At 42.4% G+C, this 16,267-nt stretch overlaps 1 protein-coding gene across 23 annotated transcripts in view; it reads left to right on the top strand.

Moving 5' to 3' along the window:
- IPO9 (importin 9) overlaps positions 1 to 16,267 on the top strand; it is a 257,420-nt gene that overhangs the window by 8,885 nt on the left and 232,268 nt on the right. For 8 of the 23 annotated variants that reach the window (XM_065595119.1, XM_065595122.1, XM_065595114.1 and 5 more), the window contains exon 2: positions 758 to 872. The exons of the other annotated variants lie outside the window; for them this stretch is intronic. Coding sequence is in view for 3 of the 8 variants with exons in the window: in XM_065595116.1 (XP_065451188.1) it covers positions 834 to 872 (39 nt within the window). In the remaining 5 variants the exon portion in view is untranslated. The remainder of the gene's footprint in view (positions 1 to 757; positions 873 to 16,267) is intronic. 23 annotated transcript variants of the gene reach the window in all.

Raw genomic sequence — 16,267 nt, 5'->3', positions numbered from 1 at the left:
GCTCAAAACAGTCCACTACTGAGTTCCATCGCATGTCTTGTGGGAGAGTTAGCTTGGTTCCTCCCACTTTTTTCAGAGCAGCTGCTGCAAAGTGGTTGTTACGGAAGTATTTTGCAATTTCAGCATTAGCCTTTATTTCTGGAACACTGAAGTCTTTGGCTAGGTAGGAAGTGCATCAAATGAGCGCTGCAACGGTATATTATTAGCTTGGGACTCTCTTCTAAATTTCTTCTAATCTTCGATACATTTGCAGCATTGTCTGTGACCAAGCTGCATACTATACATTTGAATTTTTTTTTCACAGTTTGTTATAGCTTTTACTGCTATTTCTTGTAAGTATTCTGCTATGTGTGCATTTCCTGATGTATCAATTGTTTCTGGAAGGAAGACATTCCCTTCTTCTGTTGTCACACAAGCACATACAACAGGATAATTGTGGACGTTGCTCCAACCATCAAGACTCAGGTTAACAATTTTACCCTCTAGACCTTTTGCACACTGCTCAGTTTCTCTTTCATACACTTTATCTAGCAATTTGCCTGCGACGTCTGCACTATTGGGTGAATTGTATCCTGGTCTTAATGACTGAACCATGTTAATGAAGTGTGGGTTCTCAATCATAGGGAAAGGAGAGTTTGTTGCATAAACAATCTGGGCAATTTTTTCATCAATTACCTCTTTTTGTAATCTGCTGATTCTTATCACAAACTTATCTGAGTGTTTTTCTGGATGATGATTTTTTTTCTTTTTGCTACAGGTGGATACATGGCTCTGTGACATACATGATGTGACTGAAACACTATCTTTGGCAGATAACTCTGAAATTATAGAAAATGATGGTGATCTTGAAGGTGGATAGTCTTCAGAATCCTGTATGTTGAGGATGGATTCACCTAAACAAAATAAGTCAATGCAGTTATTTAATTATTATTACCGTATTACTCATTGCATTCACTAACACTCAGTACTACTTTAACGGTGAAATTGTAAAAGGAAGATCTACCTATTTCAGCTATTTATTTTTTATCACAACTGCATCTAAAATGATAGTACCATAGAGTAACAACTATATTTTTTGCTCAGACATGAGACTTCAAGAATAGTATAGAAGGAGGACAGGCAGTCCTTAAGAAAGAAGTATGAATTTAAAAAGTTTACCAACCTGAAGATCCTGCATGTTCAGACATGATGAAACAAACATCTTCCACGCAGCTTCCTCCTGAGAAGGAACACTTCTCATGATGTTTCATTTGGGCAACCAGGCCTTGCATTTCTTTGTTGCACTATTTGCATTTTGCACGCATGCCTGTCTTACCCACAGGTAGAGGAACTTCATTAAAATATTCCCAAACTGGGTCTCTTTTACGGCCTGCTGCCATTATAGGTTTTCCCTTCTAGTGACAGAATGATCTCAAATCAATGAAGGCTACACTCGGAAAGACCTTAAGACTTCTGGAAAATGCTGTTTGAACAGTTTAACTTTTGTTTCTACTGCCTGTCGCTCCCTTCTCACATTTATCTCCAGACTTCTTCTCCTTGTCCAGATCTATTGTCCCCAACAATCTTCTATTCATTAAACTTCTTGAAACTTTGTACTTTTAGAGAGAGGTAAGGGATTGACTCTTTCTACACAAATTTGCAGAGGGACAGTAGGGTTGAGGTCTGTTATTTCTCACCTCTATATATTATTTATTTATTCATTTAAAAACGTTTTTGCTGTTAACAAGCATGTTATCTCTGGAGACACAAATCCACAGTTTGAGAACTGCAAAACTAAGCATCTCTGATGGTATCTTCTAGACTGAGCACTGAGTCCCATTGGGTAGATAGAAAGATTAACCTAAATAACCTATACAGAAGCCTGTGGAACCCCATAAGATTGGGTCCCTAATCCATGAATTATTGGAACTCATGTTTAAGAAAAGTTTTGTAAATTACATGAATATATTGTCTCATACTATAGAATTAGAATTTATAATCCCTGTTCCATAATGAAATATCTTTGAGCTATAATGTATCTTAATTAAAATTATCTTCAGATAGGTTTTTTTCCTCAAAAAGCATTTTAACAAAAAAATCTGATTTTTTTATTAAAAAAAAAAAATCATTGATTTTTATCCATCTGGATTATTCTTTGTCTGGTTTACCTGGCCAAAGACTGGGAGAAGAGCTGATGCCCCCACTCAGCAGGCTGGATTCCATCCCCTCTTTGGGTTACTGCAGTCATGAAGGGTGTGGAATCTCAGGCTTCGCACATTTGGCTTCTTTATTTTTACTCTCTTACATGGAGCTATGGCACTGGCTGGGGGTTTGGTATGGGGTTGAAGCTGTTTTGAAGCAAGTGGCTAGGGTGCAGAGCAGAGACTAAGGTGAGACCACTGCCGTGCATTTGTCCATCAGGTACTGCAGCAGAAAAATTGTAATAGCAACTTTAAAGCTGCATAGTCCTTGCTAATCACATAGTGACTAGGGAAAAGGAGGCAGTAGCACAGAAATATGTACCCTCTGAGAAGCCTGTTCTGCAATGCATTCCCAGTGAATGTAGAAAGCAGACTGATAAAACTCTGTCCATCAGATTTGCATGGAAGGCACTTGTATGCTTTGGTGATGGACAGCAGCATAAAACTGAGAGGTAGATCTGTCTGTGACACTCCAGACCCCATATTCACCATAGTGATATGATTTATGATATGATTATGACATGATTATGATTAAGGCTAAAATTTTGTCATGCTCATTGTTAGTAAAATCACGGTCATGGGCAATTAACAAAAATTCACAGAAGCCGTGATTCCTCCCCAGGCGAGGGAGCTGCGGGGGTAGGGGGGTCACCTGCAGGGGTTGGGGAGCTCCGGGGATTCCCCCGCTGGCAGCGGCTGAGGAGCTGCCTGGGATCCCCCGCTGCCTGCAGAGACTGGGGAACTTTGAGGGATTCCCCCTGCATTGGTGGCAGGTGGGGAACTGTGGGGGACCCCTGCACTGGCGGCAGCTGGGGAGCTCTGGGGGACCCCTGCCACTCCCAGCAGCTGTGGGCTGAAGTCACGAAGATCTGCGGAAGACACACGACCTCTGTGACCAAATCGTAGCCTTAATTGTGATGCATCCTGTACAAGATATGTCATGTGAGGTGTCTATGGAAAAGTTATGGTTTGCCAAATACGATTATTCTATTTGTATGAATGTATCATTTTTGTATCTGGAGTTGTGAATATTAACTATGTATTTGTATTTCAAATGTGCTTGCACCTGGGTAACACATACAGTCTGACAGCACACTGTGAATGGCCTATTCAGATTGAATGGCCCATCACCAAAACAGTGGGCCCTGGGGAAAGCTTATCTTCACCTGATGAACTGTTCTGGGGATGTTTGTCAGCCTATGGATAATGGCTGCCATGACTCATCGACGTATGCAAGGGCATGTGACTAGATCACATGATACTGAACTCCATTTTGGTATCTGTATTTTTCCACAAACTGGGCTGGGACAAAGGGGTTCCCACCATTTGAAAGAAGTTATAAAAGGGGGCCAATGGGCCTCACTTTCCCCTCAACTCAATACCTGGAAATACCTCTAGAAGAACAAAGACTTGGAACTGGGGAAGTGTTGGTCCCAGGTGGGAAAGAAGGAAAACCCTACCTGTGTATGAAACATCTACAAACTGCTTGTACTATCTAACAGGAGTTGAATCAGTGTCTCACCCTATCTTGTGTATAAGACTTAGATTGTGCTTTTTTTTGTTTCTTAGGTAACCATCTTTGATCTGTTTGCTATTATTTATAATCACTTTAAATCTACCTTTCTGTAGTTAATAAATCTGTTTCATATTTTTACCTAAAACACTGTGTTGTTTCAAGTGCAAAGGGAAATTTGCTCAGAAATGGGGGGACTGGTACATTGTCCTCTCTACATTGAGGGAGAGGCAGATTGGGTAATAAATTCATACTGGTCAGGCTTTTGACCATGGCAGGATGATACAGTTCTGGGGTTCTAGGCTGGGGAGTTGGGGGTATTTTGGCTGGAGCCTCTCTATTGTTGGTTCATGCAGTGGCTGGCCAGAGCATTCGTGACACAGCTGGATGTGGCCCCTGCCTGTGGATGTTTGTGTGAGGGCAAGCTTGGAAGGCTTTGCCGCTTGTCACAACACCACAGTGTGAGAGGGAACCCAGATTGGTAAAACAGAGGGCTTATCAGTACCCCAGTTCCAGGTTGCACCCTGGGTGTGTGTGTGTGTGTGTGTAGGGGGAAGAACCCATCACACTGTCTGTTTACTTATTTTAGAAAACTCATTGCTTTTGCCATGTTAGCATATCTTGAACTTTGCTGCAAACAGTGGCCCTGCATAATTTTATTTTTCTTTTCTGTGTGGAATGGTGGCCTGGAAACAGTGGTAATATCTTTACTTGTATGATAAGCTCCACTCTGGAGAATGTTAAGAATGTATCATAGAATATCAGGGTTGGAAGGGACCTCAAGAGGTCATCTACTCCAACCCCCTGCTCAAAGCAGGACCAATTCCCAACTAAATCATCCCAGCCAGGGCTTTGTCAAGCCGGGTCTTAAAAACCTCCAAGGAAGGAGACTCCACCACCTCCCTAGGTAACGCATTCCAGTGTTTCACCACCCTCCTAGTGAAATAGTTTTTCCTAATATCCAACCTGGACCTCCCCCACTGCAACTTGAGACCATTGCTCCTTGTTCTGTCATCTGCCACCACTGAGAACAGCCGAGCTCCATCCTCTTTGGAACCCCCCTTCAGGTAGTTGAAGGCTGCTATCAAATCCCCCCTCATTCTTCTCTTCTGGAGACTAAACAATCCCAGTTCCCTCAGCCTCTCCTCATAAGTCATGTGCTCCAGACCCCTAATCATTTTTGTTGCCCTCTGTTGGACTCTTTCCAATTTTTCCACATCCTTCTTGTAGTGTGGGGCCCAAAACTGGACACAGTATTCCAGATGAGGCCTCACCAATGTCGAATAAAGGGGAACGGTCACGTTCCTCGATCTGCTGGCAATGCCCCTACTTCTACAGCCCAAAATGCCGTTAACCTTCTTGGCAACAAGAGCACACTGTTGACTCATATCCAGCTTCTTGTCCACTGTGACCCCTAGGTCCTTTTCTGCAGAACTGCTACCTAGCCATTCAGTCCCTAGTCTGTAGCAGTGCATGGGATTCTTCCGTCGTAAGTGCAGGACTCTGCACTTGTCCTTGTTGAACCTTATCAGGTTTTTTTCTGGCCCAATCCTCTAATTTGTCTAGGTCCCTCTGTATCCGATCCCTACCCTCTAGTGTATCTACCACGCCTCCTAGTTTAGTGTCATCTGCAAACTTTCTGAGAGAGCAGTCCACACCATCCTTCAGATCATTAATAAAGATATTAAACAAAACCGGCCCCAGGACCGACCCTTGGGGCACTCCGCTTGAAACCGGCTGCCAACTAGACATGGAGCCATTGATCACTACCCGTTGAGCCCGACGATCTAGCCAGCTTTCTATCCACCTTACAGTCCATTCATCCAGCCCATACTTCTTTAACTTGGCGGCAAGAATACTGTGGGAGACCGTATCAAAAGCTTTGCTAAAGTCAAGGAATAACACATCCACTGCTTTCCCCTCATCCATAGAGCCAGTTATCTCATCATAGAAGGCAATTAGGTTAGTCAGGCACGACTTCCCCTTCATGAATCCATGCTGACTGTTCCTGATCACTTTCCTCTCCTCTAAATGTTTCATAATTGATCCTTGAGGACCTGCTCCATGATTTTTCCAGGGACTGAGGTGAGGCTGACTGTCCTGTAGTTCCCCGGATCCTTCTTCCCTTTTTTAAAGATGGGCACTACATTAGCCTTTTTCCAGTCATCTGGGACCTCCCCCGATCGCCATGAGTTTTCAAAAATAATGGCTAACGGCTCTGCAATCTCATCCGCCAACTCCTTTAGCACCCTCGGTTGCAGCGCATCCGGCCCCATGGACTTGTGCACGTCCAGTTTTTCTAAATAGTCCCGAACCACTTCTTTCTCCACAGAGGGCTGGTCACCTTTTCCCCATACTGTACTGCCCAGTGCAGCAATCTGGGAGCTTACCTTGTGCGTGAAGACAGAGGCAAAAAAATCATTGAGTACATTAGCTTTTTCCACATCCTCGGTCACTAGGTTGCCTCCCTCATTCAGTAAGGGGCCCACACTTTCCTTGATTTTCTTCTTGTTGCTAACATACCTGAAGAAACCCTTCTTGTTCCTCTTAACATCTCTTGCTAACTGCAACTCCAAGTGTGATTTGGCCTTCCTGATTTCACTCCTGCATGCCTGAGCAATATTTTTATACTCCTCCCTGGTCATTTGTCCAATCTTCCACTTCTTGTAAGCTTCTTTTTTGCGTTTAAGATCAGCAAGGATTTCACTGTTTAGCCAAGCTGGTCGCCTGCCATATTTACTATTCTTTCTACACATCGGGATGGTTTGTTCCTGCAACCGCAATAAGGATTCTTTAAAATACAGCCAGCTCTCCTGGACCCCTTTGCCCTTCCTGTTATTCTCCCAGGGGATCCTGCCCATCTGTTCCCTGAGGGAGTCAAAGTCTGCTTTTCTGAAGGACAGGGTCCATATTCTGCTGCTCTCCTTTCTTCCTTGTGTCAGGATCCTGAACTCGAGCATCTCATGGTCACTGCCTCCCAGGTTCCCATCCACTTTTGCTTCCCCTACTAATTCTTCCCTGTTTGTGAGCAGCAGGTCAAGAAAAGCTCTGCCCTTAGTTGGTTCTTCCAACACTTGCACCAGGAAATTGTCCCCTACACTTTCCAAAAACTTCCTGGATTGCCTGTGCACCGCTGTATTGCTCTCCCAGCAGATATGAGGGTGATTGAAGTCTCCCATGAGAACCAGGGCCTGCGATCTAGTAACTTCTGCTAGTTGCCAGAAGAAAGCCTTGTCCACCTCATCCCCCTGGTCTGGTGGTCTATAGCAGACTCCAACCACGACATCACCCTTGTTGCTCACACTTCTCAACTTTATCAACCTTTATCTCAGGTTTTTCTGCAGTTTCATACCGGAGCTCTGAGCAGTCATACTCCTCTTACATACAACGCAACTCCCCCACCTTTTCTGCCCTGCCTGTCCTTCCTGAATAGTTTATATCCATCCATGACAGTACTCCAGTCATGTGAGTTATCCCACCAAGTCTCTGTTATTCCAATCGCATCATAGTTCCCTGACTGTGCCAGGACTTCCAGTTCTCCCTGCTTGTTTCCCAGGCTTCTTGCATTTGTGTATAGGCACTTAAGATAACTCATCGATCGTCCCTCTTTCTCAGCATGAGCCAGGAGTCCTCCCCTCTTGCCCTCTCCTGCTTGTGCTTCCTCCCAGGATCCCATTTCCCCACTTACCTCAGGGCTTTGGTCTCCTTCCCCCGGTGAACCTAGTTTAAAGCCCTCCTCACTAGGTTAGCCAGCCTGCTGGCGAAGATGCTCTTCCCTCTCTTCGTTAGGTGGAGCCCGTCTCTGCCTAGCACTCCTCCTTCTTGGAACACCACCTCATGGTCGAAGAATCCAAAGCCTTCTCTTCGACACCACCTGCGTAGCCATTCGTTGACTTCCACGATTCGACGGTCTCTACCCCGGTCTTTTCCTTGCACAGGGAGGATGGACGAGAACACCACTTGCGCCTCAAACTCCTTTATCCTTCTTCCCAGAGCCACATAGTCTGCAGTGATCCGCTCAAGGTCATTCTTGGCAGTATCATTGGTGCCCACGTGGAGAAGCAGGAAGGGGTAGCGATCCGAGGGCTTGATGAGTCTCTGCAGTCTCTCCGTCACATCGTGTATCCTAGCTCCTGGCAAGCAGCAGACCTCTCGGTTTTCCCGGTCGGGCGGCAGATAGATGACTCAGTCCTCCTGAGGAGGGAGTCCCTGACCACCACCACCCTCCTCCTCCTCTTGGGAGTGGTGGTCGTGGAACCCCCATCCCTAGGACAGTGCATCTTTTGCCTTCCAATCGGTGGAGCCTCCTTCTGCTCCCTTCCCTCAGATGGGTCATCTAGTCCACTCTCCGCATTAGTACCTGTAGAGAGAACATGGAAACGATTGCTCACCTGTATGTCCATTGCTGGTGCATGGACGCTCCTCTTTCTCCTTCTGGAGGTCACATGCTGCCAAACCTCTTCACAATCCTTCTGTCCCTGCTGTGCCTGCTCTGAATCTTCAGAACATTGTCGCCGTAGAAGCATCTCCTGACGTCTGTCCAGGAAATCTTCATTTTTCCTTATGCAACGCAGAGTCGATACTCGTTTTTCCCGCCCTCGAACCTTCTCTTCCAATATGGAGACCAGCTTGCACTTTGTACAGACAAAGTCGCTTCTGTCCTGTGGAAGAAAGACAAACATGGCACAACCTGTGCAGGTTACAACAGCTGATCGCTCACCTTCCATATCACCGTCCTCTTAAGAGCTTCCTCAACTGTTGCAGGAACTACTCAGAGAAACCTGCAGATGAAAGCCTCAGTTCGCTCTCCCCAGGCGAACTCCCGCTGTTAGCCTCTGCTGTTCGCCGCTCAGCTGGTTCGCTGCTGACTGCCCTTATATACCAGTCAGGCCCACTCAAGGCCCACCTGGAACAAAGCACTCCCAATTCACACTTTTCAAACAAACAAGCAAGCAATCAAGCACACGGTCAAACTGTCCAACTATTTTGTGCCATATAGTGAGAATTTGATCTCTTTCCTGTTTTCAGTGGAAGACACTTACATTGCCAAAGTCTTTCCTTTAGTGTCTTTCAAATGGTTTGTCTTGGTGTTGAAGGGTTTTTTGTACTTGGGAATAATGTTCTTGTCAATCATTTCCCATGGAAGACAATAAATTGAGCTTCAAATTTGTGTTGATAACCAGGGATTGGTGGGTTTGCTAAATGTATTGGGGGTTTTTTTGAGTGTGTCAGTTTATCCTCCCATTTTTGTTGCTATTTATACAGTTGTATTAGTAGTTTTGGATCTTTGCCTTCCATCCAGCTCATCTGGGGCCTGTGATCCTCCATGTGGGCTTCTACATTAACCTTGGTAAGTAGTAGGATTAACTTCTTACATAGGCTTTGCTGTACCAGTTTTGATCTAGTCTGGCATTCTGCCTTCAGAACTGTTCAATATCTGATCCTTCAGAGGAAGGTGAAATAGGTCTTTGATACATCTAACAAGTTTTCCTACTGCTGGGCACAGGTGAATATTGTTTTTTGACCCCTGTATGATATTTGGTTATGCTTGGAAGCATGGAATTTGATTATATTTCTTAATCTGCGTAGGTACAAGTAGTTAGTGGTCACGAAACAATCCTATTTACTTGGAGTCAAGAGCAGAAGTTTCTTTCTGGTTCTCATCTGAGATTTTCTGGATCTCTTCCATTATAGTGTAAACATTGGCCTTCTGCAAAGGAGAGCCCTAGGAGGATCAAGACTCACTCCTGGGCATGTGGTGTTCACTGAGCCTAACTGATGGAACTTGCACTCAGATAAAGGCCAGTTATGCAGTTTTTTTTCTATTAGCCATGTTTTTGGTTCCACAAATACTCTTGTAAACAGTGTGCAGTTGAGGTGTCTAAGGGTATGCCTCTAGCCTGAATGGCTCCATAATTATGCTAAGAACTCCCACAGCACATGTCAGCTTCCTTTGGATGGGAAGCCCCACCCCTGCTGAGGATATCTTAAGCACTAAACAAACATCCCATCAAAGTAGTGCAGTATCAGATTCCCTGAAAGAGGCATAGGCTAGCTATACTTACTTATACCATTCTTCAAATTCTGCTTGTCATTTTTATGTAGTATGTATTTAAAATAAAAAGGCTTGTGGGGAGTGGAATGATGGATATGGGACTGTCTGGTAGGAGATACAAATACTTGTGATTGAATCAACAAGAAATGTGAAGGTCTTTCCGTAACTATTGTGACATACACCTCTACCCCGCTATAACGCGACCCGATGTAACACGGGTTCGCGTATAGCGCGGTAGCAGCGGGGCTCTGGCGGCGCTTTAAAGGGTCCGTGGCTTCGGCTGCTATGGGGAGCCCCAGACTCTTTAAATCACCGCTGGAGCCCTGCCACCCCTACCCCGGGGCTGTGGCAGCGGGGCTCCACTGGCGATTTAAAGGGCCTGGGGCTCCCCGGAGCGGCCGGAGCCTGGAGCTCTTTAAATCACTGGGGTGATATTATAACAGGGGTTCAGCTATAACGTGGTAGGGATTTTTTGGCTCCCCACAACTGCGTTATAGCGGGGTAGAGGTGTATTTAAAATGGCAAGGAGTCTGGTGGCACCTTAAAGACTAATAGATTTATTTGGGCATAAGCTTTCGTGGGTAAAAACCCACTTCTTCAGATGCATCTTTAAGGTGCCACCTGACTCCTTTTTTTTGTGGATACAGACTAACACAACTACCCCCTGATATTTAAAATGGCACACTTGTGGTCTGTCATGGGTACAAACTGACGAAATTAAAACAAGGATTTTTGATCTTTATATTTCATGGGAGAATCAGTAGCAATTCCATAATTACAAGGTTGGGTTCACTTTTTCTATGAAGTGGAGTTTCTTTCTGTGTTGATCAAAAAGTTTTTTTTATATTCTCATAATTAGAGCACTCATTGCTAGAATGCAAATGTAAATTTTTTTGAAAAGCTTAAATATTAAGAAGTTAGGATTTCGTTGCCAGACATGGTTTTGGCTTGTTGTATGCCACAAAAGAGAAATTATTATCAATGTTCATTAATCTTTCACAGTAAAGTGTGAGGACTTAAAACTCAAAAAATTAAGTAACTTCATTTTAAAAATTCCCAGTTCCTTCTCTTTATATATTCCCAAACAAACAAACTGTTTAGATGGAGTTAAATTGAGATTATGTATGTTTTACCATTACAATATCCATCATAGTAATCTTATTATCGTGCCTCAAAACAAGGATTATAAGGCACAGAAATTCAAAGTTAGGGTTAAACCTAAAAGAAATCCAAATATATGAAAGCCTGAAGATGGGCAATTAAGGCACCCAAATAACCTTAACTCTGTTCTGTGGTGATGCCATAGGAGAAAACCTTTAAAAATCAGTTTAATTTACTCTGGGGCCACAAATACTAAAATACCTTAAGCATAATCATATGGCGTTTTTTAAAGTGTCACTGTAAGACAGAATTGAAGTTGACTTGTTTAACCTAAGGTTAAACTTAAAAAAAATACATCCAAACTATGACTTCAGGGATTGGTAAATACTTGTTTCTGGGATAATTACAACATTCTTGGAGTTTTTTTAACCTTTAAACTGTTCATATATACTCTCAACATTAACACCAGGTTAGCAGTTTTTTGTCTAGAAATTGCCCTGGTTATTAAAAACTTATTTAAAATGACATACAAACAGAAGTCCCAAAGATTGCTGCCATGTGATATCTCCAGTGAGTTGAAGATATTAAAAATACTGATTTTCTTTTTTTAAAGTTTTTAGAGACAGATTTATTGTTACTCTGTGTCTGCTTTGCATGACTGGAACAGTGCAAAGTAGCTGCAGCAAACTGGTGAATCTGGTTCTTTAAATCAACTGCAAATTGTTATCTGGGATATGGGAATAACTTTTTTTACATTTTTTTTTTAAATGCAGGGGTGGGGGAATCCAGGGTATGAAACTCTGGAATTTCTGTTTTAGTTTAAAAAAAAAAATAATAATAATAATTATAAAATATATCTGAAAGGTCAGAGGCAGACTGAGTAAAAGGGCTGGTAAGAGTGGGAGGCTGCTGGGATGACTAGGAATTACCAGCGTTCAGGGACGGTGGGGAGAGAAAATTCTTGGGGAGCAGGGGGGTTCAGCAGTGACGTATTGGTATGGGAGGAGGGCAAGTGGCATGTCTGGCACCTGGAGTAAAAGAGGGTTATGTGCAGCAAATTGAACAGTAACAGACTGCAGATACTAGTGATGATTGAATCTGGTGATATTCTGAAGAAAAAGAGCTGTCAACCATGCTTGCAACTGTTTCTATTGCTTCACGCTGACTTAGACATTGAGGTTTTAAATGATAATCCTGGAATCTTTTTATATAGATTCACCAGTGCCTGTAGGTTTCTATGCCTTTGTAACCAATTGTTCAAACAGCGGTAAAGATCTCTAGATTAATAACTAATCCAGGTTTCTCCCTTTCTTCTCTGAGAAGCTGTCAGTTTCTTGTCACTCCAAAAATGTGTCACTTCAGGATTGTTTAAACATTCAGCAAAAGGAGCAAGGAGTATTTGTGGCACCTTAGAGACTAACAAATTTATTTGGGCATAAGCTTTCATGGGATAAAACCCACTTCATCGGATGCATGCAGTGGAAAATACAGTAGGAAGATATATATACACAGAGAACATGAAAAAATGGATGTTACCATACCAACTCTAATGAGACTAATCAATTAAGGTGGGCTTATTAGGAGAAAAAAAACCTTTTGTAGTGATAATCAGGATGGCCAATTTCCAACAGTTTACAAGAAGGTGTGAGTAACAGTAGGGGAAAAATTAGTATGGGGAAATAGTTTTTATTTGTTTAATGACCCATCCACTCCCAGTCTTTATTCAAGCCTAATTTAATGGTGTCCAGTTTGCAAATTAATTCCAATTCTGCAGTTTCTCATTGGAGTCTGTTTCTGAAGTTTTGTTGTTGAAGAATTGTGACTTTTAGGTTTGTAATTAAGTGACCAGGGAGGTTGAAGTGTTCTCCGACTGGTTTTTGAATTTTGTTATTCTTGACATCTGATTTGTGTCCATTTATTGTTTTGCGTATTCTTTTTTCTCTATGCTTAAGTCATTTACTGGACTGCAGCTCAGATGTGTATTTTCTGAGAAGCATTAAAAATAACCAAGTCATCACTTGGGTAAAGGGACTAGATGTATTACAATCTTGTGCTACTTTAATGCTGGCATTATTGTGAAGACATGCTTTCTCCAACTCAGCCCAACAGTAGCACTGTGTGGTTTTCCCAAACACAGTTAAGCTAAGGTACGTTCATTCACAATGTTCTGATAGCTTTATTCTGGGACTTTCAGGATATCCCACAGTCTTCCTAGATAGGACTTCAGGGAAACAGTTACAGGGTGTGTGTTTGACAAGACTTGAGGTGTTACCAAACACAGGGTGCCCTTTGGTGGTCAGCCTATGGTCCCTCTTTTTCTCTTCTTAAATAATTTTGGCTCAGGAGAGGTCCATTTTAACAGTCTGGCCTGTTTGACAAAGCTGATGTAGGCTAATAAGGTTAGGGTCAGAACATGGCCCACATTTCTGATGAAGACTTGAAGTGATACAATCAGAACACAAGTTGTTTCTTTGTTACCGTCTCACCGTTCCATGAGAGAGCAAGGTGTCTCTCTTGAATTCTTGCAATTGTGTGCTGCTGCTTTGGTCATGAAAAATCCCATAATATTCACATGCAAAAACATCTTGTCTGTATCCGTTTGAAAACAAGTTCTTACTATAAGTCTTGTAGGCTTTTCCACTTCACAGCATGGTCAAGTATCTTGCTTTTGCAAGTTACTTTTTAAAGGCCTCTCTGAGTTTGGCCTCGGGATAGCTTTATGTGATTTGTCTTCAAAGTTGTAATTTCTGTAATCAGCCTCTTCAGGGCCAGGAGTCAGTTTTTTTTTGGGGGGGGGGGGGGGAGGAGAGGAAGTAGTGGCATGCTTTCGAACTGCCCACAAAATAAGTACCACCAGCGTGATTCAGCACTCAGCAGATTGTCCAGTTGTTAGATATGATCGTGCATGTTGTCTGGGTTCCTTGAGCTTTGCTTCCCCTTATTGGAGTTAATTTCCTTGTGCTTAATTTTTTTCCCCCCTTGGTGGATCTTGTTTGTCCTGCTTGGCTCTCCTTTTGAGGAGATGCCCTCAGATGCCCTGCTGGACTCCGCTAGGCTACTTGGGATTGACTCCTCCTTGATTGTGGAAGTGGGGAATAAAAGCATTACTCTCCAAAGCCAACTTATGGTGCCAAAAGGTGCTCTGACATTAGTTAGTACCTTATAACATTTTGAATAAAAAACATAATAGAACAATATAAAAATTAACATGGCATATATTAAATGGATTACGAATCGGCTAATGGACAGATCTCAAAATGTAATTGTAAACGTGGAATTGTCATCGAGCAGGTGTGTATCCAGTGGGGTGCTGCAGGGATTGGTTCTTGACCCTATGCTATTTAACTTTTTTTTTTTTTTTTTTTTAAATCAATGATCTGGAAGAAAACATAAAATCCTCATTGATAAAGTTGGCAGACGACACAAAAATTGGAGTGGTAAATAATGAAGAAAAGTCACTGATACAGAGTAACCTGGATCGCTTGGTAAACTGAGTGAAAGCAAACTCTATGCATTTTAATACAGTTAAATGTAAATGTATGCATCTGGGAACAAAAAATGTAGGCCACCCTTACAGGATTATGGACGCTATCTTGGGAAACAGAGGGATAGCTCAGTGGTTTGATCATTGGCCTGCTAAACTCAGGGCTGTAAGTTCAATCCTTGAGGGAGCCATTTAGGGATCTGGGGCAAACATCTGTCTGGGGATTAGTCCTGCTTTGAGCAGGAGGTTGGACTAGATGACCTCCTGAGGTCCCTTCTAACCCTGATATTCTATGATTCTATGACTCTGAAAAAGATTTGGGGATCGTGGCTGATAATCAGCTGAACAAGAGCTCCCATGTGACACAGTGGCCAAAAGAAGTAATGCAATCATGGGATGCATAAACAAGGGGATCTTCAGGATTGGTTTCACCTAGGACTGCTCATGGACTGCCCACAAGCAGAGAACAATCTAAAACAGTTACCACTGTGGCCAAAGCCCCATCTCAATATATCAGCATCTCAGGTTGAATTTTTTTAAACAACTTCGGCAAAAAATGGTTCAGGCATTTTCTCAAAATAAGTTATGTTGTTTTGCCCATGTTAATTCTTATGGCCTTTTCTTTGAGAAACTCTAGTCTCTCCATCCTTTGGAACAGGGGGGCACCGTAGGGTTAGAGGTGCCATTTGCTGTCACCATAAAAATTAACCCAAATTTGGCTAAGTTATTTCCCTCTGAAAACAGCTGTTTGCATATGCTCAGTAGAGGTTTGTTAAAGGCTGACAGTTTAATTCTCCAAAGATTCCATCTGTATTATGCTCTAATAAATTTGTTAGTCTCTAAGGTGCCACAAGTACTCCTGTTCTTCTTTTTGCATATTAAATTTGATTACTTCCTTCACTGTATTGAATCTGAGATTTGACTCCTGGAAGTATTATTAGCTTGGCTCTAATACTCATGGCATGCACATCTTTGACATTTTGATTCTTGACTGTAAATGTGATCTGCAAAAGGGGAAAAAAAGCATTTGTCTCTTTCCTGTTTTTTTTGCCATGTAACTTAACAAAGGCCTGAAAGCTGCTATTTTTTTTTTTTTTTTTTTTTTTTTTTTTGCTTCTGTTTAACAATAAAAATTAGCCCTTGTCTCTGGAAGACTCTGGATGAGTGGTCACTAATGGCTTTATATAATCAGATACCTAGTATGTGAAGTCTGATTGAGAAAGGAAGAGATTTTATAGAGACTTATAAAACTTGTTTCTTTAACAGCTAGTTAACTCCAAGGAAACAGTTGGAAGTAAATATCTTTGTTAAAGATTGCCTCTGCCCCATTGATTAAGGGCTTCCAGTGCTATCTGTAAAACAAGAAAGAGAAAACTTGATATTCCTGATACATCTAAAGGAAAAACACAAGTTGAGAACACCTTTTTAAAAAGATAACTTTTCAGTGTTGTCTTTATCCACCACAGAGAAGCTAAAATGGCACAAACTCAATTTTTTTCTTTGCACGTTGCTATTTAAGAAATTGAGAAGAGGAGGCAGAAATTTTATACTGAAATTGCAGTCATACAAAACACCCAATATAAAATACACCTCTACCTCGATATAACGCTGTCCTCGGGAGCCAAAAAATCTTACCGCGTTATATCAAACTTGCTTTGATCCACCGGAGTGCGCAGCCCCACCCCCTGGAGCACTGCTTTACCGTGTTATATCCAAATTCGTGTTATATCGGGTCACATTATATCTGGGTAGAGGTGTAGTAAGCATATTTAGCTAGAAATTCAGATTTACTGCTATCAGAACTTTTCCTGGTTCCATGGTGCTTTTCTGCACATTAGTTGAATTGGATCTTATCCTCCCCATCTCTTCATAAACTGGCTCAGGGGCTGTCATACTTTTTCAAAATGTATAGCATATCTTACAAGATAATCTAC

This window comes from Chrysemys picta, chromosome 4 (genome assembly GCF_011386835.1).
Source record: "Chrysemys picta bellii isolate R12L10 chromosome 4, ASM1138683v2, whole genome shotgun sequence".
Lineage (NCBI taxonomy): Eukaryota > Metazoa > Chordata > Testudines > Emydidae > Chrysemys > Chrysemys picta.
This window is presented reverse-complemented; position numbering and strand designations above follow the sequence as displayed.